Source organism: Pteronotus mesoamericanus, unplaced genomic scaffold, assembly GCF_021234165.1.
Source record: "Pteronotus mesoamericanus isolate MK-2021 breed Mesoamerican mustached bat unplaced genomic scaffold, CSHL_Meso_final contig_50, whole genome shotgun sequence".
Classification (NCBI taxonomy): Eukaryota; Metazoa; Chordata; class Mammalia; order Chiroptera; family Mormoopidae; genus Pteronotus; species Pteronotus mesoamericanus.
The window spans coordinates 6,417,149-6,440,825 of NW_026555186.1; the positions used below are offsets into that span (position 1 = coordinate 6,417,149).

At 43.9% G+C, this 23,677-nt stretch overlaps 1 protein-coding gene across 2 annotated transcripts in view; it reads right to left on the bottom strand.

Moving 5' to 3' along the window:
- Positions 1–1,946: 1,946 nt before the first annotated feature.
- Positions 1,947–23,677, bottom strand: part of OTULIN (OTU deubiquitinase with linear linkage specificity) — a 29,941-nt gene continuing 8,210 nt past the window's right edge. For both annotated transcript variants that reach the window (XM_054578319.1, XM_054578320.1), the window contains exons 2-7: positions 22,786–22,862; positions 17,588–17,682; positions 13,644–13,787; positions 10,761–10,886; positions 8,615–8,884; positions 1,947–6,067 (exon numbers count right to left, since the gene is read on the bottom strand). In XM_054578319.1, coding sequence (XP_054434294.1) covers positions 5,873–6,067; positions 8,615–8,884; positions 10,761–10,886; positions 13,644–13,787; positions 17,588–17,682; positions 22,786–22,862 — 907 coding nt within the window. In that variant the 3' untranslated portion in view covers positions 1,947–5,872. The remainder of the gene's footprint in view (positions 6,068–8,614; positions 8,885–10,760; positions 10,887–13,643; positions 13,788–17,587; positions 17,683–22,785; positions 22,863–23,677) is intronic.

The window sequence follows — 23,677 nt, forward strand, 5'->3', positions numbered from 1 at the left end:
CTCTTCCTTCATTCTCTATCCCCAAGATTACCTTTGAAAGCCCATGGTCTCCCCCTCATTGAGACCGCTAACTTCTTTCAGTGGCAGTCTGGTGCACGGGCAATGCGTAGAGGTTCTTGCAGTCGCACTTCAGGGTGCACTGCCATCGGTCTGAGTGGCTGTGAACACCTAAGGATGTTGCACGGAGCACAGGCCTCTCCTTGGCAACCACTCCAGACAGCTGGGTCTGGACTGTGGCTGCAGCCCTGCCGTGCAGGCCTAGCCGGTCTTCCTCCAAGCCTCTCAAGTGCTGGCACCTTGCTTTGCCCCCACCCCCGTCCAAGAGAGCCTGTGCAGTGCAGATGAAGATGGAGGGAGGTCAAGCGGCTGGCCCAAGCTCACCGTAGGAGTAGGTGGAGGGACGCCTACTGAACCCAGATCCACGTCCAGAACATGGCATTTAACTTGCGGGGGGCACCCGCTATGTGTTTGGCACTGTAAAGTCATCGGGCATCACAGGCCTGTCTTGGGGCATTGAAAACTTACAGCATTGGACCCCGATCTCCCCCAGTTCTCAAAGGCAGGCAACAAATGACAGCAACACAGCTAGCCTCCTGAGTTTTTCTTTTCTTGGTTTATTTTTAGTTACTTTTTTTTTTTTTTTTTACAATCCTCAGTGGCCAGGTTTCCTTAATAGGGACCAACAGCAACGTCCCACGTTGTCTGGACCTCCAACGGTGAGAATGAGACTACGCAAGTCACAGAGGAAACTCACCCCAAGCCAGGGGTCCAGGCGCTGGTGCAAGTGGGAGGCAGGGCCTCAAACTGACCAGAGCCTGGGGGCGTTGTTTTTCAGAGCAGGACAATTTTTTGACAAATGTGGACATTTTAGAGTGACTTGGTTAAATAGAGACGTGGCTAAAAGAGCCACGGTGAGCACAGCCAGGATCAAGCCCCGTGTTCCTGCCGCTCCCTCCCCCTTCCCAGCCCAGCCTGGGGGCGGGGCGCAGGGGCAGCATCTCCGGGGCAGCAGTGGGGAGGGTTTCCTCTCGGAATTCGCATTACAGAAAGGCAGAAGCTGCTAAAGCGCAGGTGAACATACCACAACTTTTTTATAAAAGCATTGGAAACGAGAAGATAACTCATTACATACATTCATTTTGGCTTAGTTCCCCTGTTGAAACACGCGGATGTAGTCAAAGCTAACCACGGACTGTTGTGGCTTCTGAAAGGCAGGAGCACCATATTTTAGCACCGTTTATGCACAGGCATTTTTCAATATATAAAACTCTTAAAGTTAAGTACAAAATTATTTTGAAGCTCATGATTTAAGTCCAACCACTGGGAAAACGACTGCTGAGCCCATGGTGTTTCAAGCTCCGGACCGTTTTTTTTTTTCATTGCGCCTGTTTCACAATTTCATCCCTGACCCAGACTTACATGTAAGAAATCAACAAGACGGAGTTAAAACTCCAGTCAGTGTTCTTCATTAATAGCTCTATTAATGAGTGTTCAAAATTTAAATATACATGTGGCCATAAGGCCTGAGAACAGACATATACAATTAACCGTTTGTTGACATGACATTTCAATACAATGACTTAATGGCCACCCTGTGTAATTATACATGCTAACCCACCGCACCATTCCCAGTCATACATTTCAATTTATCCTACCCAATTCTGATGGACCCCCTGCTGCGGCACCTCCTGCACCTACGCAAGTCACCACGTGACCGCAGACCAGCGCGCATGCACACGCACGCGCACGCACGCACGCACACACAGTGCTCACGCCCCTCCTGGGCATGGCCAGCCCGCCTCACCCCCAGTGCTACTGCCGGCAGGGGTGCTTGTCGTGGCTCCAGGTTATAAACGAAATTACAGACCCCTTAAAATCAGTTGCCCCCCTCCCCCCGGCCGTCTTTATTCTCTGTACAACTCAGCACTGGCGCCCTGGTCTCCCCACCCCCTCAGAAATCACCAGTGAAGGTCTCCCAAGAGTGTTAAGCAATTAAATGTTACCCTTCTGTTCCATGGGGACTTAGCAAACCTTAGGAAAAGGGATTTGCAGAATCCATGCACAGAAATTCATCCTTCGTCCTTTTTAAACTTAAGCCCAGGAGGTCCTGTCAGCATCTGCTGTTTAGTCTCAGTGGCTTTTTTCATCTAAAAATCAGTCCTTTTTCAATTCACTTCTTACAGTCCTTAGGCCATGTTTAAATTACTTGACACTGTGCCCTGCTTCTGCTAAACTATTCGGGGACTCCAGGCCTTCCACACACATTTCAGATTCACTTCACACACGCAGGCTTCCTTTCCTATTGTTTTTTAAGTAGTCACAAATCTCTTTAAAAAGGCATTTGTTTTTATGTAGGCCTACAAGTGAGATTCCCTGGAGGTTTATACTTCTGAAAGTATTTTCTGACTTTCGAGGGGGGAGTACCTGCAAAGTCCTGCTTAAGAACGAGAGGAAAGAAAAGACTTTATTTTAACATCAAAAAGGAGACACAGCCAAGAGTCCCACAGATATGCCGGAAGGTGAGAGTGCTAGGTCATTAAATGCAACACAGCACGTCACCACTGTCATCTCGAAGGCCTTCAAAAACTAAACTACACGCTCACAGGCACAATAGCACCTTGGGGTGAGGGGCTGAGCAGGAGGAATAACACAGCCTCTTAGAAAAAAGGAAAAAAGAAACAACAAAGGCACACAACCCAAAAAGGTCTTTTCTCCCGCCAGAAGTGTTAGCCTCCCATGGCCTGAGATTTCATCTGACAAGATCTAGAATTGGAGGGGGAAAGACTCATGAAAGAATATAAAGGTACTGTCTTCTCTAATCAAAGAAAAGCTTCATCGGGCATTAACTGAACATGTAACGGTATAATAAAATGTAAATGGCTATATAAGGAAAGCAGGGTCAATCTTGGTCTGCGCATTTAAAACATTTTCAGATAGGCAGTACTCGGAGGAGGAGAAACTGCGAACATTTCCAACCAGATTCCACCTGTGCCTAGACTGCAAGTGAAAAGACCACACACTGGTCGTTCTCAGCCGCCGGACCACTGCGCCATCACCGTTCCGTGTGTGACTGGAATGAACGGACGCTGCACATGCAAGAGTAGCTGAGCAGGTGAGCGGCGGCTCCGAAGGGGCAATGTTAATTTCATGCTAACTGTTAGATGGAAATTCTTGGTTTTAAGTGCATCTACAATGAGCTCAAAGGTGTAAGTCATGCCTGCTTAGGGTAGAGATCTTTCCGCCAAAATCACAGGGTCCAAAACCTCTGGACTCTTGCAATAAAAGTCTGGGATTGAAAGGAAGCACAGGACAGGTCCCACTGACCTTACTCCGAGAATAGTTTGATCATTTTAGAGGGCCCTGAATCCATTTTGGTTTCAATTCAATTTCTAGTCTGCTCATGTCACCTGATCAGCCCAAGACCAGGAATGAGAACTGGAATTAGGACTCTGGGTAACTGAAGTTACATGTTGCAACTAAATGTTATTTTGAAAGTTGGCTAATCATCTCTACATCCTGAGGGCTGTTTCACTGGAAGCTGTGCTTCTCTTATGCTATGATTCCTCTAAATCTGGATAACAGTCTGAAAGCAGAGTCATATTGGACTTGGGATGGAAAGTAACTTAGTCATTCTTTTACCTTTTTTTCAGTGTGGTAGTCAAGACCCCAATTTCTGCACACAATCATTGGTGGAAAAAAGAGTTCTTGTGCTGTCACGAGAAAAAGAATTCCTTGAGACCTGCACAGGAGGATGCAGCTCCATGCTGAACTTTATTGATGATGTACAATTAAGGGGGCTCCCCTCCTATCTTCTCAATGTCTAATTCCCTTTTGCTCCCCTTTCCCAGCTAAATGCCAATGGTAACAGTTAAGACCAAAATTTCGGCACACTCTAACCACATCATATACAACAAGAGAAGAGTATAAAATGTAAACAATTAAGTTGCCCAGAAGTCCAGTTCAAGTTCACTGAGATTATTTTCAAAATTCAAAGACAGATGACCACGAGTGTTACTATGATGAGTATCATGAAATTCAACAGCAGGTATGAACAAACGGTCAGATGAACACAGAATCCTACTGCCTCGTTCAATCTAAATGTTTTAAGTCACGCTTTTAAAAATATTTAAGAATGAATGATACGTATTTCCTGTTACATTACAAATACTAAAATAAAGCATCAAAGCCAAGAAGAAGTCATTATTATTACTTGAATTTGGCTTCTAGGCACCTCCTGTCCAAGGCACCATTGTATTTCACAGTGAAAAACACAAGCCCCTCCAATTCACACACATTTAGAGCAGAATTTGATTCAATCAGTTAGCATCACCAAAATGTGGTGATTACAGATGAGGTAATGGGGAAAATACTAATGTAGCAGTTTGCATAGTTTTGTGTATCCTGTGAGTTTTCTCAACTAAGAATTTTAATTTTTAAGTGAAAGGAAAACTTAGATTAAAAGAAAAAGATTGCCCCCCTGAAACACAACAGATTAGTTTATAAACTTTATTAAATTGAACCAAATAAAGATTTAAGTTATTCACAACTAAAGCTCAATACTTCTGGGTAACACTACCTCCACAACGCTCGGGCAACGCAGGTGCCGCCGGTACAGCCGGAGGGGTGTGTCTGGCTCCTGGGACAGCGTCCGCAGTCCACGTCTCCCATGGGTGATTCGGGCCCTAAGGCCGAGCGGCCTCAGCCAGGCTGCCCGTGAGCACCAGCTGCCAGAACGCCAGCCTGCAGCCTCACAGGCATGCTCGTGGGTGGCCGGGTACACTGCCTCCCTCAGGCTTCCCAAACCCAATCCAGGGCAGATGCAGCTCAGCCACACTCCTGCACGCAGTCTAGTACACGCTCCTGTTCCACTCACTCAAGAGAAACCTCACACACTCTGCTGTTACTTGTCCCTACCAGCAGGTGACTCCCATGAATTCAGCAGCAAAAAAAAGGGGGGGGGGGCACAGGAAGACCTGGATCCAGCTCATCTTACCCCCGAAGTCACGTGAGTGCCTGCAGTCATTTGGCCTTGGTTTCCTCCTCTAAGAAAGCAGGTAGATCTAAGCTCTGTTCTGACTGTAATGGTGAACCTCTGGGCTGCAGAATAAACAACAGCTCTTGACACTAGAGCTCAGCCAACCCCAGGCAGCACCCGTCCGGCTCGCAGAGCACCACTCGCAGCCAGCGCCAGCCCGGTGTGTGCACAGCCTCAGGCACCTGTCATGTCCTCGGAGAGCAAAGATTTCCAGCTGCCATCACCTCCCTCCTGTTCCAGCGCCTTCTCCAGCCTTTAAATAGCTAACTTTTGGACCCAATTCTTAATCTTCTATTAAATAATCTGTCTAGAATAGATTTAATGAGTATGTAAATCCAAACCATTGCTTGATGGGACTACCAGAGGATGTTCAGCCTGTGCCATTAACAGACCCCGCCCCAGAATTATACAGCGTAAGCAGGCTGCGTAACAAGGGCGCCACAGAGACCTGTTACCACCAAAACAAAAAAAATCACTCTCTAAAAAACACTGAAAGCCAGTTTGGCTATTAGGGAAAGTTTGATTTGAGATATCAAGAGCGTATTCCTCTTCAAAATGAGTCTCTTCATACAAAAGTATGTTTTATGGAAAAGATATAGTCTGCACCTTCCAACAAGTGCGCTCTGAAGGCACCCGGTACAACGTATTGCTTTGTAAATGAGGGGAAAACTTGGATAACTCATTATCGGAAGCTAGTTTCCAGAATATCTCAGGCCAGCTTGGCTCACAGGGCGAAGAGTTCCCATAAGGCATCCATGAGCCCGCAGGCCGAGGCCCGAGCCGAGGAGCTGCCCGCACGCCTTGGCCCTGTTGCCAGCCTGTCCAGGTGCGAGGCTCTTACAGACTTGTCTCCTCGCACACTCGGACGGGGATGTTGTAGTGCCGATCGTCCTCAGCGATCAGGGTCACCACCGGCCAGTCCCCGGGGGGGTCTGTGGGGTAGACCGTGATGAACTCTTCAGTGCTATACTTGGAGAGCCGGTATACCTGGATGGTGTGGCGCACAGCATAGGCGAGAAGGAACATTTCAACCTGGGGGAGCAGAGCAAACGGGTAAGTGGAGGGCAGCCACCCCGAAAGACGCCGCTTACTACCTGCTCCATCTCAGGTGTCCCAGGCAGTGCACGGCATGGCTAAGCCAAAACCTTTCTTCTTCTCCATGGGCCCAGCCCCAGTCCTCCTTCACAGGGTCGTTATAAACAAATAGATCACCAAGAATGGATCGATGTCTGATGAGGGACTTGTAACTAGATTTTATAAAGAGCTCTTACAATAAACAAAAAACAAAAATCAACAATAAACTAAATGACCAGTTTAAAAATTAGGCCAAGGATCTGAATAGGCAGTTCTCCCAAGAACATATGCAAATGGTCAATATGCACATGAAAAGTCATCAGGAGGACTGGAAACCAAAACCACAGGGTGACACCCCTTCACACCCTTAGAATGGCTATGATGAAAAAGACCAATGACAAGTGGGAGTGTCTGCTTACCAGGTGTGTGCTTTTCTCTCAGGGTGATGAAATATTTTGGAACTTGATACAGGCAGTAGTCATACGACATTGTAAATGCACTAAAGGCCACTGAGCCACACATCTTAAAATGGTTATTTGTTATGTTATGTGAGCTTCACCTCGATAAAAAGAACTGCTGGCGAGGATGTGGAGAAATGATACTCTGAAACATTGCTAGTAGGAATGACAAATTATACAGTTGCTTTAAAAACCAGTTTGGAAGGAAAAGGGACTCATGGACATGGACAGAAGTGTGGTGATTGCTTGGGGAGGCGGATATGAGGATTAAATGGTAATAGAAAAAAATATAATAAAGATTATCTAAAAAAATAAAAAATAGTTTGGCAGTTCCTTTAAATTTTAAACAAAGAATTACCATATGACCCAGCAATTCCACTCCTTGGAATATACCCGAGTACTGAAAACATGTCCACACAAAAAACTTGTACATGAATGTTCATAGAAGGATTATTCATAATAGCTTAACAACCCAAATGCCCATAAACTGATGAATAGATGAGTAACATGTAATATACCCATACAACAGTATTTATGAATAAAAATGAAGAACTGACACATGGTGCAATATGCATGAACGTTGAAAACATTAAGCTATGAAAGAAACCAGTCACAAAAACCACATATTATATGATTGCATTCATACGAAACATCCATAACAGGCAAATCTACAGTGAGAGAATGTAGGCTGCGGCTGTCCAGGGCTGGAAAGAATGGGAGATGAATGCTCACAGGTATAAGGTTTCTTTTAAGGGCGATAAAATGGTCTAAAATTAGACTGTTGGGATGGCTGCAAAACTCTGTAAACGCACTAAAAACCATTGAGTTGCACACTTTAAAAGGGTAAACTTTATGGTAGGTTAAGTTATATCTCAATAGAACTGTTTTTCTTTTTAAATGGGCTCTCCATTACAGCAGACTTTGTGGAGACCCAGAAAGGCCTAACGTCAGTCTAATGTGCAAAACATGCCCTACCACGTTTCTCACTGCAAGGTGTTCGCTACCGTTCAGGAGGCGTACGTAACGTACACTACAAGTACAGATAATTTTAAAATAATTATCTTTAATCCTGCCTGACCCAGCATGACCATCATCTTTGTTTTTTCCTACAGACCAGAAAAGGCAAGCCAAAAAGTCAGCCATGGAAGTAGGAAGGTAGCACTTTAGAAGAATAGCCTTAATGCTACTTTAGTGGTTAGCTATTCAAAAACAAAAACAAAAACAAAAAAACAAAACAAAAACACCTAAGCTTTTTAGGGCAACGTAATGAATGCACCAAAGATAGAAAGTGCAACGTGAGTCAACTGTTGGCTCATGGGACAGCACTGCACCAGGTCTCTGTGTAAAACTCCAAACTTAGCGTATCTGTAAAAGATCCAAGCGCAGGCTGGGCTCTACTGGCCAAGTGACTCCATTTCTATTTTTAAAGGATGCTAGCTAATACAGCTACAGCTGCCAGGATTACACACGACCCTTCAAGTGACTCTTGCAAGTGCTTCTTGTATTTGCAGAGCCACAATTACTGATCCCGTCCACCATGCTGCAGAAGGAAGTCCAGGCTGAGACAACCGTGGTGGTTCTAAAACAGGTTCACAATTCTTTATCATGTTCTTCCCTTGAGTGCAGGGTGACCTAGTGACTTGCTAACAAATACTATATGGTGTGATTGCATGTGACTTCCAAGGTTAGAAACATTGTGGTTTCTTCCTCACTCTCTTGAATCACTCTCTGAGAGAAGCCAGTTGCCTGCTGTGAGGCCACTCAAGAAGCCCTATCTATACAAAGCCTCATGTGACAAGGAACTACTACCTACCTGGGAGGGAGTGAGGCCCCCTGCCCACAGCTAGATGAGGGAGCCATACTGGACACGGGTCCTCCAGCCCCGGTGAGGCCTCAGGTAACGGCAACCACCTGAGACACTCCAAGCCAGAGCCAGCCAACTCAGCTGTTTCTAAACTGCTGACTCACAAAAAGTGTGAGATAATGTTTGATGGTTAAAGCTGGTGTTTTGGGCTAATATAACTCACCTCAGAAATGTATAACTCACCTGTTCAAGGCCACCAGTGTGTCCCACCTGGTTTAGATGGTTTCTCAGTAGCTGTCCAGGGTCACTTGATGTGTCCCGAGCAAACAGAAGCACAGAGAAAAATGGTACCTCCTTTCCCCTCTCTTTATCATCATATAGTTCAATGGCTCTGTTTAGCATTAAAAATTTTACAGCTTCATAAAGGCTATATTCTTCCTCTTCATTTGTGAACAGTTCATCACAAGCTGTCTGTCTTGCTTCAGCAGTTCTCAGTTCAGCCAAGCCTGCCCACTGCATTAAAAAAAGTTACATAATAATTACATTTTTGTTCTAAAAGTCCCCGGTATACTCCCATACTACTAACACAAAATCATTTTCAAAAGTAGGTGTCCACAGGTCATGTACCAATGATCACAACATTCAAGTTTCCAGCTCAAACAATGGTACTACTCTTTAGGCCACACCAATTCTTCATTTAGCTTTTGCTCCATTAATTTGAACAAAAGTATAATGCACTAAGCAGAAACACTAGGACCAGGGAAAGACAATTTTGAATTCCTCATGTCCCAGGCAATGAGACTGAACCAGTCAATCAGAAATACTTGCGGAAGACCTTATGGGCGTGAGTGTGAGGCTTGGCTGTGAGGCTGGGCGGGGCAGCTAAGACGCTCCTCTCTGGAAGGGCCATCCAGGTGCAGCCTCCCGGGAACCCTAAGCCAATCTTCAAAGCTGAAGATGGGCAAAGATGATTATGGGGTCTCCTGGATATTAGTTTATAAACTTAACCTTCTAACCTCTTAAAAATATACATGAGTTTCAAATGCATAAATCCATTCAGGAAATTCTTATTGACTCCTGATTAAGAATAGAGCAATGCTACATATTCAGCTAAACTGGGCAAACTCTTTACATGCACAATAAAACCCCATAAATACATGTACTTTTAAGTTAAAGTAAATGAGAATAAAAGATGTTGACCTAAAACTAGCCCTTATGAATCACCAGTAACTACTACTCCTCTGAAAAACCATTGAAACTTTACATTCAAGAGTGAATTTTAACAGTAATGACTGAACCACAGGACTCTTCAATATTTGGGTTGAAAGCTGGAACATCTCGTACTTTTCCAGAAGTAGATCAAGTTGCCAGTCAAGAGTATGGCTCCAAAGTCAGTCAGGATGCGAAAACCAACCACTGGGCCTGAGTTTTCGCATGTGTAAAATGGGAGAGCCGCAGCAATGACACTTTGGTAGTTGTGAGCATTAAATACAGAAAACCTTTAGTGTATGGCTTGGTCCACATGAAGTGTTAGTAATGCTGGCTCAGATTATTAATGAATAACTTTCACATTATTATAAACGGAAATCACTTAAACTTTCCCCAAAATGAGGATCTAGTTACAGCAGAGAATTTCATGAGAACGTCAAAGAGATAAAAAGGAAATTGCCACCAGTGGCTGAGCTGACGAGCCTTCCCACTCGCTCCCTCCCACGGGGCCAGGGCCCTGCCCCCAACCCTCTGCTGACCTGGGGACTGAGCAGCATGGGCCTCCCGCCCCCACAAACCCTGTGCTCTGCTTAACAGGCAAGAGCTACAGAATCCTTATGCCCTTCTCTTCTTCCCATTTCTTTATCACTAGCACTCCTTTGAGGGTGTATTTTCTAGTGAGCACTTCTTATATTTTTAAGTACAAACTAAGTTCCAGGAAGTCAGGGTCCTGAGTTCATTCATCAGTAAGGTAGTCACGAAGGCCTACTATGTGTCAGGCTCAGGCCTAGGCAGCCTTTCACGGAGCTGAAAGTCTAACAGGGTGGCATGAACTCTTAAAACTGATATTACTATAAAATATAAGGGCTAAATGGATCCCTGAAATGTGTCAGTATGACTTAGCACAAAGACTACATTTGTTATGGTTTCCTCTTAAGAAAGTTAAACAATTCATTAAATATATCATCTCCTCTGAGAATACATGATGCTGATATTTCTCAATTTTACCAAAGACCTCACCAGAAGAGTTTGTGTTCATCCAAAATTATTTTGCCTAAAAACCAGCCAAGAGCGTCTGGTAATCCACTTAGTGAGAAGTAAGAAGGGGTCTGCTGGGGTGATTAGGAGCAGGAGCAGGAGCTTTGCGCTTCTCAGGGAAAGGGAAGCACATGTTCCAAACCTTCTTCCTTAGCAGAGTGAGGGACTCCTTGATTTTATCAACCAGGTCCTCGCTCTTCCCCTCAAATTTCAGTCCAAGTTTCCACTGCTTGATCCAGCTGTATTTGCTTATGAGTTTTTCTGGTAACTGGAATATCAAGAAACAAAGAAATAAGCAATGTTAAACTTCCAAAAAGCGCATCACACAGTCCAAGCTGTAAGAAACCAGGAAGCCTACAAACCTACCTTCGTTTCCAGGATTAATCCCTGCAAACCTGTCACATGGGTTTAGAATAGATCACCTAAAGCTGGAAGTTAGGCTCTCAGAAAGTACCGCCTTCAGGAGGTCTGCTAGACCGAAATGGTGGTTTGGGTTGAGATACAAGGGCACAATCCACCCTGCGCAACCATGCTGGCCAGGAGCGGCACACAGCACTTGGTGAACATTTGTAAAGGAGCGTCCCACAGAAAGGAGTGTGTAAAGGAGTGTGGGCTCACTGGCAGCCTGCCTGGCACTCCCAGTGCCGGACTCTGGAAGGCGCTTCCAGGCATGTGAGATGGTCTGGGATGAGGTGAAAACCGGCTCCCTCCCTGATTCGGAAAATAAAACCTAATTTTGACATTAACACATACACTCAAAGTTTTAATAGCCAATGAAATATGCATATAGTTCAACTGCTTAATCAGTACAGTAAGATAAAATACAACCGAGAACAAGCAGCAGGGATTAAGGGGGCTGTGATGGCCTAGCTCATTAAAGCAGCAACAGCTGAACTAACACTGCCTGTTCCCCTTTTTTTCCTGGAGCATCTGTTACTTCCCCAATCACCAATGGAATGTGGAGTCTGAAAGGCAAGCTGGGGCACAACTCGACGGCTGACAGCATGGGGACTCAGGCGCTCCCACCAGCCCTGGGTGTGTCAGGAGAAAAATCTATATAATTAGGTTGGGAACAGACATGTCCTATCACTGCTATAAAATTTGGAAAGGAAAAAAAAAGTTTACCTCTAAGTCAAAAGATCATTAAACAATAATTCCTACACTATCCTATGTGGAGCCTGAGCTTGTTGAACAGTTATAAATAGTTTTAAATGAGACCATATGTTCAGTTCTTCTGGACCCTGAAGACCCTTTCATAAATTGTGGTTCCAGTTTTACCTTCTTAATTTAAAGCAATTATGTAAAGCAAAGGCGGTTTCAGCTCTGCAAAAAACAAAACCACAGGAGGAATGTGAATTCCTCTTCAGATTACCACAGTGACGCAGACCCACACTCCCTCACTCAGGGGGGATGGGCTGATCATGGTGACAAATGACCCCCCACCCAAGAGCCGCCCAGCTGCGTGCCGACATGGTCCTGCATTTCGCCAGCATGTGGGCAGCTCTGCTGCAAACCTTCGATTAGGTTTTCGGACCTCTCACCAGAACCTAAAATGCCCTCAAGTGGCAACAAGCTGAAATCACAACTGGGCACAGAGAAGTGCAAGTGAGCAGGAAATTCCTGGCTAAACAGTTGTGAGCTGGGACTCGAGTAAAGGGAAGCCCAGAAGACCATCTGAGCATCACGGGACACTGTGCAGGTATCTGAAAAGCAGGCACAGCACTCGACTGAATTACCTGGGAGATCCCAAATACCTAACTACACAGTTTACACCAGTGTGCTGACTGCATACGGGCTGATAAAATGGATAATCAAAGGGTGGACAAGTAGTATCTTCCACCCACTGGCATTGCTTTTGCACTTTGAGGGTATGTGATCCCTCATCCACCTAAGAGACCTCTAATTAGCTTAGGTGGCAACCAGTTTTCTCTAACAGTCCTCTTTATTTTAGGCCCCTTCAACTTCCAATACCCCAGTTCCCTCAATTGTTCCCAAAAGGAGGTGACTCGTCTTGGTCACACTCCCGTCTGTCCGGAGCACGCAGACACAGAGCTGCGCTTGCTCCTCGAGACAGGCGCTTACAGCCCAGTTCAAGGTGGGACCGCCACTGCGCTTCAGAAGCGTTCCTTTAAAACAAGCCGCCCCGCCACTGCTGGCCATCACACCGCAGGGGCTCTGACGGAAACTGCAGTCATTTAAGATCCCGATGCCTTTTTTTGCCTCCTCACAAATTGCTGATGAGGCAGAGTTCCCACAGCTAACACTTTGGGTTTTGTTTTTGATTTTTTTAAAAAATACAAGGACAAGACTTCTAATTTTCTTCCAATTAATATCATATTGTCGACTCTGTTCAATCCAAACTCTTTTGGGCTCTTCTATCATCCAATCTATTATGGGAACTCATCTGATGTGTGTCATGAACATATGTCACAATGACACATGATATCCTGGGGTCTCACTACCACAAAGAGGATTAAAACACTGAAAAAGGACTATCATGGGACACAGCCCCTGACCTTCACCGGGCACTCCCCCGCCGCCAGAAACCTCCCCCAGGGTGACATCAATCATCCCTCTTCTAGTGCTACTCATCATCCATCTACTAAGCAAATTCTCCTAACACTATGCAGAGGTACTAGTTTCTTGAATTGGTGCTAGAATCACAGAAATTTGCATCATAAAACCCCAGAAGATTCAATATACCTGGGTCATACAGTATACAACCCATGTAATACAGATACCAACACTGAAGTCAAACTGCTCCTAAGTGCTTTTTACAAACTCTGAACACCTGCTCTCTAATTCGGCTCAATTGTTCAAATAAATTTTTTCGTTTTTCTCTTCCGGGAAATACTACCCTTGGTCATTTTACTATGCAAAATCACCCAACCACACAAAACCAAATGATCCCACACGCTGACGTCACATTGCAGAGTACCAGCACGGAGCACGGGCAGAAAAGGGAAGTCTTTCTCACAAAAACGACTGGAAACATTGCGGACTCAAACCTGCAGCAGCAGCGTACCAGCGTGAGCTCCGGGTCCTGCAGCCAGGAGGGCAGCGCCGCCGGCTGGCTCATAGCCTGAAACAGCGTGGCCCTCAGCGCACAGTAATTATCTCCGCGGACTCGCCTTATGGACGTGAACTTCTGGGATACCTCTTCGTAGCCCTGGGTGAAAGCATCAAAGAATTCAACATGGTTGTTACAGACTTCAGGGAGAGTTTTAGTCCTGTGGAAAAATGTGCCCCGAGCCCTGAAAGACTGGAACCAAGACTGGCTGAGTCCTTCATGTAAGACATTCTAATTCCTCCTTTATTAATCAAAAGATATTAAGAAATGTTAATGCTAAACAAAATATTGACATATGTTGCAACACTCTAGAACATATAAAATAATACACCAAGTATTACTAAAACACTAACCACTCCCAAAGTTGGTATTATATGTCCCTTTCCAAGCAACTGGCACAACACTTACATACTGATAAATGATTTTCTGAAGGGTTTAATCAGTATTTAAGTTGACCCTAAACTCTTTAATGAAGAGACAGAAAAGGAGAGAGATGTACTAAATTTGTATCTCCATATGCACAACCCCTCCCCCAAATTTCCATGATACATTTTTAAAAGTCTACATACACCCTGGCCAGGTAGCTTGGTTGGCAAGAGTGTTGTCCTGATACGCCAAGGCTGCAGATTTGATCCCAAGTCAGGGCACATACACATGAAGCAACCAATGAATACATAAATAAGTAGAACAACAAATCAATCTCTCTTTAAATAAATAAATAAAAATTTTAAGTCTACATGCTAGGAGATATCTGGATTATTCTGTTACACTTTTTTTAAAAAGTGCATTTAACTGTTATTTTTGTTCAGTCTGTCAGTGAAAGGAGGAAATGAAAATGTTTAGTGACATGCTCATCCCTCAGAAACAGCCATCAAATTGGACCATTCCGAAGCGCACTCCAGAAAAGGACACCGTAAGTCCTAGTGACCTGGTCCCTGGCACCCCGATGACCCGGCACCGTGCGGCCAGACACTGCTCAACTTCCCTACTTTCCCCACTCACTCGCTTCCGTCTGTCCGTCCTCCTGCCTGTCCCGCTCCCCCTGGACACTCACCGGATACCCTGCTCCCTACCCTGGCACTTACACGAAGGACGGAGTGCCACTCCCACCCCGCAGACTGTCATCCGTGGGCTAGACCCTCATCAGTAGGTGTTTTCAAGGTTCACGTCACAGGACGATGTTCTCAGTAGCTATAAAGTCCTTCTTTGTAATAATAAAATTGTGGGAGTCCCATCTTTATGTAGTGGCCCAATCACTGTAACAGATGCAGTCTGTCAAGCAGACTCGTACCTGCCAATGAGCATCTCTCCCCTAGGGCGGGCCCCCGATTACACGGAATGTTCATGATGGCTAGTTCAATGGCAACTGCACCTCTCCAAACGCATAAATTGCTCACACTATTTCAGAGGTGAAGCAAACTTTTAAAATTAAATTTGGATTCACACATCCCTCCAAAAGAATATCCAAAACAAAAACAGACAGATAAATAAGGACAAAAGACAGAACTGAGCTCCACGCTGTTATGAGGCCCTGAGATGCTCTAATTGCTGCCACAGGTCCTGCTGGGACATTTCTCTAACTGATGGGCCTTTGATTATTTGGTCACTTTTTGAAGAGTCCAAACACAGGACCAAATCTTTCTCTTGAAATAAAGTGACAGAAATAATTTCAGCATGAGTCCCAAAATACAGAATATTTGGATAACTTAGGAGTCATCTTCAGTTATGGAGCTTTAAGTGTCAGTCGTTGAAACAACAGATCCTTTAAAAAGACTGGGGTCATAAAATAAAACTGTAAGTCTGTGAAAGCTTTTATGAGGAATATGAGAAAACACAGGCATACCTCGGAGATGTTGCAGGTTCAGTTCCAGGCCACCACAACAAAGTGATTATCTCAAAAAGCGAGTCACACGAATATTTTGGTTTCCCAGTGCATATAAATCTTTACACTATACCGAATATATTAAGTGTGCTACACAACATTATGTCTAAAAAAGCAATGTACTTACCTTAATTTTTTAAAAAAACACAAATTAGTAGTTACAAAATAGTTATAGGGATGTAAAGTACAGCATAGGGAATATAGTCAATAATACTGTAAAATTATGTATGGTGCCAGCTGGGTACAGGAAATATCATGAGAAACACTTTGTGAAGTCCATGATTGTCCAACCACTATGCTATACACGCAAAACTAATACAAAATAATACTGAATTATACTGTAATTGAAAATTTAAAATTTTTAAAACACAATGGAAAGAAAACCATTTTATTGCTAAAAAAAAAAACAAACAAAACGCTAACCATCATCTGGGCCTGCTAGAAAAATGGCATCAATACACTGGCGTGATGCAGGGTTGCCATAAAGAGTCAATTTGTAAAAAAATGCAATAATCCAAAGCACAACAAAATGAGGCATGCTGTGTAGCTCAGAAACCTGGCCTACTGGTTACCTAGTTTGAAACCGGGGTGAAGGCTGTTGGAAAATCTATGAGCAGCCGATTTACATATTCAGCAGATGGCCTCACAAATCTAAATGTTCTTAACCTCTGGCAGGAACTGAGAGTCCCTGGTATTTCATAACTGGGTTCTCTAACAAGGGACAAAGACACGAAGAGCCTAGAGTCCAGACGTGCAGCAAGCAGAACCAACATTTGCTCTCAGAGCTTGAAAAGTGGCAGCTCCACTTTGAGCAAGATCAGCCCACTTCCGGGCAGGCCGGGGCAGCTGAGGTGCCTGCTGAAAGATGTGTAATACGTTCTACAAAAACAAGCTGAGGAGAAGAACAAATGTATTCAAATATTTAAAATCCTAAACAATAGTTATAAACAAAAAACACATTAGAAAATTTCTACCAAATAAGATAGATCAATGTCTGTGCATCCAAATTTATAATGTAAACAAACCCAAGAGAAAATGAACAAAGGATATGACACAGAGTTTACAAGAGGTCGTGGAAGTGTTAGATTGAAACTGTCACTTTTAAAAATTACTGATTTGAGAGACAGAGAGAGAGAGGGAGAAACATCAATGGGAGAAACATCAATTGGTTTCCTATATGCGCCCTACTGAGGGATCGAACCTGCAACCCAGGTATGTGCCCTGACTGGAGATCAAACTCACAACTACTTGGTGTACTAGCCAATGCTCCAACCACCTGAACCTCCTGGCCAGGGCAAAGCTATCATTTTTGCAATTCAGAAAGGTCAAAAGGTAGCAATTTTGCATGGTTCCCACCACTAAGGAATAGTGGGTTCAGGGGGCATTCAAGGGCCACGAAGAAGGAGTGCCGCTCACCTGGCTGTGCAGTGGGAATGAGCCAAGGGATCTGACCTGAGCAATGACTCAGCCCAGTTACAATGGGACCGTGTCAAGGGAATCCCTAATGTCCCACAGCCTCAGAGACTACGTTAGGGTCACCAGCCCATGCAATGGCACTGGGAGAGGGCGGCTCCTGATGAAGGAAGACGTTCCACGCCCCTGTGTATAGGAAGTGCAGGGGGGCCCAGGCCCCTGAGGCTGGAGGGTATGAATCCCAGACCAGGTGGGGACAGCAGGGAAAGGAAACCTTTGACCTCACCTGGCCAGAAGGACATTCCCACATGACCCCAAGGGAATGGCTGGCCCAACTCTAAAGAACACAGTCATTTCTGTGATTTTCAAAGAAATCATGCCCCTGGAAAATCTGACACTGATTCTATTTTAATGCTGTGACTTGAAAAAAGTCCCTTATCTTTGGAATCTCTTTCCTCATCTCTAAATTCAGAGCACCAGTATTTACACAGTGTAACAGTAGTTTCATAATTATTAACATCTAAAAATATAAAAGGACACACTACGTAATTACCTATGATAGACTATTTGAAATACTTGAAATATGTGCATCTAGGCATCATACCTTTTTCATACATGTAGCTTTTTGCGTATTTCCCCTCCATTCTTTTTTGCAGTAGTCCATGATATCCATTTCAGGAGCTACACTTAATCTCGGTTCTGTTCAAGAGTCAAATAAAAGGGGAGAGGAGGAAATAATGAAACAAACCATAATCAGAACAATGGTACTGCTTTATGTGGAAATTACTTTTCTCTTACTTCATTCCAAAAAAAATCCAGGATCCCACTAATGCCTACCCCCTGGTCCCTACGGCCACCCCTCACTCCTAGCTAACTACAGAGGTCTCCCACCGGGTCCCACTTATCTCCACGTGGCAGCCAGACCAATGCATTTTAACCTAGGTCAGACGACACCCATCCCTTTTGGGTTCCGAGAGCTCCGGGGCCTCCCATCTCAGCTGGAGGGGAACTGATGCCCTTGCTATCTACAACGGCTCCGTGCCGGCCGTCGCTGCCTCTCCGGCCTTGGCTCCCCACTGCCAACTCCTGCTCCACCTGCAGCCTCCCCTGTACTCCTCCGCCACGCCTCGCTCCCTCCACAGAGCTGCTCCCACACTCCATTCCGGTCTCCGCTGTCCACCCCTGACACCCCTAGATCATAATATCACACATCTTCATGCTGTACTCCTTTTACACTTTTGTTTTTCTTCTCGGCACTGATCAATAGCCAACATACTTCTTTTTCTGTATCCCCCTGCCCGGACTCACCCCCACACCCACACCCACACCCACACAAGAACACAGTAAAACATGAGCTCTTTGAGGGAGGGGCTTGTTTTGTTTCCTGGCTGCGTCCTCAGCACTTGCAACTGCTTGGACACAGGTGTCCGTGAATGCTGTTTTGATCAATTAAATACGCTACAGTCTGAGTTATAAGAAAATACATTTAATGATTTATAATTAATTTTCACCATCCATTCTACAAAGAGTTAACATTTCTGTAACAAAACATATATTTGTTTTTATTAATTTATATCCTGCCCTGATCCCCAGAAACTACAAGTTATTAATAAGCTAAAAACTAATGGGGCTCTCAACATTAGCTGAACCACCGACCTCATGTGACTCTCAAACACCTCCCCCAAAATTAAAAACACAAATTATGATCAGATAAATGACATAGTAAGAAAATGGCCTTTGGACTTTCCTTGTTGTTTGGGGTTTGATTTGGTGGTGTATGTACATGCACGCATGCACATACCAGTATGTCTGTGTGTGTTTTAGGAAGAAAGGGAAGTAAATTCTCTAGCATATCTTGACTTCCTTTTTAAATTATTGAAGAAGTAAATGTTAGCAAAGAAATCAGGGCATAAACACAGAAGTACCTTACAACACATCCACGCCAGAGTAAGCTGTACATAAAATAATAGTATTATATTCAGCTCAATTCAACAAATATTTACTAAGTGTTAATATACATCAAGCACTGAGCTAGGAATATGAAAGCAACAAAGACCCAGATCCTGTCCTGAGTGGGTTTAGAGACTACGGAAGAAGAAAAGACACAGGCATTCACAAGCCAGTGTGTGATGGATGCTGAGGTGACTGACAAAGAAGCACAAAAGAGGAGCCTCTAAGCCCTTCTTGCAGTTCAGGTAAATATATTTTTTAAGTGTAAAATGTTAAGAACTGCCTATTTTTAAAAATCTCATGATGAATCCCTTCATAAAGAAAATAAACCTTGTATATAAAAGGGAAAAATAACACATAAATAGAAACACAGATGCATTTATCTGTGGCATTAAGTCAGGATTGGCTTAAAAGTACACAAGACCCCTGAACCATTAGAGAGACCACAAATTCCAACACTGCACAGCCAATCTTCAAATAAAGACAGATCGTTATTGAAATTCAAGAAACATTTTTTGAGTGCCTACTTAGTAGACAGAAGAGTTGCCTTGTATCTGCCCTTCCACTGACTTCCCTCCAAACCACAAGGAACTGCTAATACCCGGAGCCGAGGACACTTACTAGGCCATGTTCTCCCACCAGGCAGAGCAAGCTTCCTGCTCAGGAGGGGCCTCCCCGAAAGAAAAGTCCAGCTTTCTGCTCTCCTCGATTGCAGTCCTCATTCCTGCACATGCCAAGCTAAGACCTGGCCCTTGGGCAGCGCCAGCAGGCCTACCGCCTCAGGACTGAGGGACGAGGCAGGGGGCCTCACCGGGCCATAAGCTAGCCACAGCAACAATCCTGTGCCGAGTCAGCTGCAGGAGGCCAGGACAGTGAGCGGAGGGGCACACCCTGCACGGCTGCTGGCACCAGAGAGCACTTTAATTCCCACTCTACTGCTCTTTCTTGAAAGGAGGGCTCCAGCAGCCACTGCACGCCACCCTCTAGGCCGGGGGCTAGAGGCGCAGGGGCAGCTTAGAGTATACGACAGCTCCTTTCTTTATTTATTTGCAAACCACACGGACTCTATCAGGGAAGAACATTTCTATTGGTAAAAAGGGCAGGGCTGAGAAACAGAGTGGTAACCAGAAGATAAGTAAACAAAAAGGTCTGGTCCTTAACCACCATGTGGCAACAAAGACAAGGATTAGACCCTTGAAAGAAGAGAAACCAAAAATGAACCCCTCTAGAAAGCTGAGACTCAACAATTAACTATGAAAAAAGACCAGGTAAAACTGGAGGAAAGGGCAATAATTGTAAACCTTTTCTATAATGAACCAGACAGAAATTAACCTAGGCTTTGGGGGCCACAAAGTTTCTCTCACAAATACTCAGCTTTACCATGTACAAAAGCCACCATGGACAACATGTAAACCAAGAAGATCTAACAAAACTTTATTTACAAAACCAGGTGGCACATCAAATTTGGCTAGGGAGCCATATAGTATGCTGACCCCTGAAGAAGGTGAGAAAAACCTTTTCACTAACAAAAAGAAAACTTAGGAAAACTTTCTGCCCTGACCTGGGCTCTGACATGGAGGAGAGGTCATTTCCCCTGAGAATCCACACCCACAGGCTGGCTCTCACACAGGGACAGGGCATGAATTCAGACCAGCCACAAAACCCTGGAAACACAGGTCTAGAAATTCACATAAAGTGGGCCAAGGGAGGTGACCTCTGGGTGCATGGCAGAAACAAGGCCAAATTCTCTTGTACTCAAGCCGAGTTGCAAACATTCTATATAGATAGGCAAGAGCTGAGCGTACAATTCCAACTTCGAAGAAACAAGAAATAAGCAAAAAATATTATAGCAATTGGCATAATTAGACCCACCAGGATTTTCAGAAAATGGAATCAGCAGACCCAGAAGAGCATGTTTAAAATTCTTAAAGAAATAAACAAAAAATAAAATAAATAACTTGAGCAAAGAACAATAAACTATCAAAAATGACCAGGCAAACTTGGGGGATGGAAAAAGAACATTTCCAAAAAAAGAAAGAAAAAACAGATCTGAATAAACTGTCCAGAATGCAACAGAGCCTGCAAGATAAAAAAATATATATGAAAGCATGTGTAACTGGGAGCCTCGGATGACTGAATGAGGGCTGGCAAACATCTACTTAGAGTTCTAGAAGGAGTACATACAGAGAACTGGAAAAAGACGATGTTCATGAAGATAATGGCTGAGAATTCTCTCGAACTGATGAGAATTAGGCATCCAGGAATGCAAACAGGAAAAAAAAAAACTCAAGCAATCTGTTTAAATAAAATAAATCCACACTCAAGAGATACCAAGGCCAAACCTCTAAACAAAGAAAAGAGGGAAAAGACAGACTATCTACCAAGGACTAGTCTGACTGCAGTATTTTAACTACAACAGAAACCAGAAGACAACACAATAAAATCTTCAAAAAGATTAGAGAAAACAACTATTCATCTGTAGTTATTCAAGAAATAAAGTGAAATAAAGACATTTTCAAACAGAGCTTCCCATCCACAGACCCATACTGAGGCACTTTCAAAGGATGTTATTTCAGGGAGGCAATGAATGAACCCCAAGGGTTAACATGCAAGAAAAAACATAAATGGGTTCATTTTAATCTCAGACTAATACTGGAAGTGACAAGGCCCACTGAAAAGCTAAAATGCCCACATAGGGCTATAATGGTGGACAGAAAGGAATCACAACAGAGCCTTCAGAGGGAAAAACGAAGCGAGAGGCATCTGCAAACACAGCAGGAATACACAGGAGCAAGATTTCCTCCTCAGGAATATGACTAATAAGAACTCCGCATCAGAACTGAATTTTGTGCAGCCACAGCAATGGAAACCAAGGGTCCTCTGCCCTTATATGGAGGACCAGAACAGTGTCGTGCAGAAGCACACTTGACTGACCACTACAAAGAACATTTCCCATGGCCAGCGAGGAGTTCCAAGTCCTTGTTGAGAAAGACTTGAAATTATCAACAAAACTCCACTTTGTATCATTTCTTCCTAATTACACATAGAGTAATACTTTTTGTTAACCATAAAGTAAACAGAAGCTAGTAGCTAGTTCTCAAAACAAACCAGTAGAACACACAGGTTACCCAGGTAGTAAGAGAGAAAATGGCACCTGCGCATCATCTATGCTGTAGCCCTAAACGGAAGCTTCCCCACTCTGCTCCTGCACAAGGCTCACCAGGCTAGCTGGGGAAGTACGGAGGCACTGCACACGCAGCCCTGCCGGCCAGCCGGCCGGCCGGCCAACAACCAAGGGGGCCAGGAAGTAACGCCCCGCCTTAGCAGCGTTGATGGGTCAAAGGGCCCTGTTGGAATACAGAGGGCAGGCATGACAGGGCAGAAACATGGACACAACACTGTGAAACGATGAGAGAGTTAATGTTCCCAATCCCAGGACCGTTCTTTCTTACAAGTCAATCAAATTCACATGGTCATGTGATGCAAACTAACTCGTTCCATTTCATGAAAGCTGCATTGTAGATACAGACTTTCCCTCCAAGAATGTAAGGAAATCAGAAACTAAGAGAAGGTGGTGTCAAGAGATTAAACAAATTTGCACAGATGTGAAAATGATATGAATGTAAAGAACATGGGGAAAAGAGTAATACTTTCATTAAAATGATAAAAACCTCAGGAAATAGCATTCACCAAACTGACTTCAGCTAAATGAATAATCACTTGCAGATAAGACCATATGCATGTTTCACAGGAAATACATCTTAATATTTTATGAGAATGAATATACTGATTTAACAGCATTTTATAACACAAATGGTAAGAACTCTATATATAAAACAATTCCAAACATACCTGATAACCCTCTTTCATGTATAAGTAATTCTTTCTCCCTTTCTATTTCATCCGCAGCACGATACATGTCCTCCTCTCTGAAATTACACCAAATGAGACATTTCAAAAAAATTGTTGCATTGACATCTTCCCTCTTATCACAATGTGCAGGTGCTTAAAAAAATGGTAAGATATTTAAAGTTTAATTTGTTTCATATTACATAATGACAATCTGATAAAATATGGGTCTTTCATCTTAGATGCTCATGTTCCTATCATTCCACTTCAGTGTCTTACTTTAAATGAGACCTTTTACATCACTCCATCTGCTACCAGGCTCTGGGGCCATTTTAATTGTAAGGCCTATTCATGCCTCATTTATATATGTAAGGATCTTAGCATGTGTCATATCAGTGAAGCAGTGTCACATCAGTGAAGCAGTGTCACAATTCTATCAAGTTCCTAGAACAGATATAGTGCTATTAAAAATATTTATATAGGAATGCCAGCCAATGGCACACTATAATGTCACAAGCAAACTTGACAATAGCTATTCTAAAAGCAATAGGCAAGCATCAATTATTACAAGTCCCCAAACCTAAAAAAAAAACCTCCCAAGGCTTCTCCTGATCCCTGACCCCCATATTCCAGCAGCCACCTATGTCTGCTGAGCATATCCCTAGTGTCCCACATACTTTTACTGCTACTACTGCCGCTGACTTGGTACTTACAGAATAGCTTCCTAAAGAGTCTCTAGTCTCACTTAGTGAACTAACAAGAACCTATTAAGTGACAGAAAGGGAGAAAGCTCCACAGGGTGCTAGACAATCATGAAGAAAGGGACTTCTGGTTTTAGGATGCCTTCTTTCCCTCAACACACACCACAACACGACAATGATGGGAAACAGAAGCA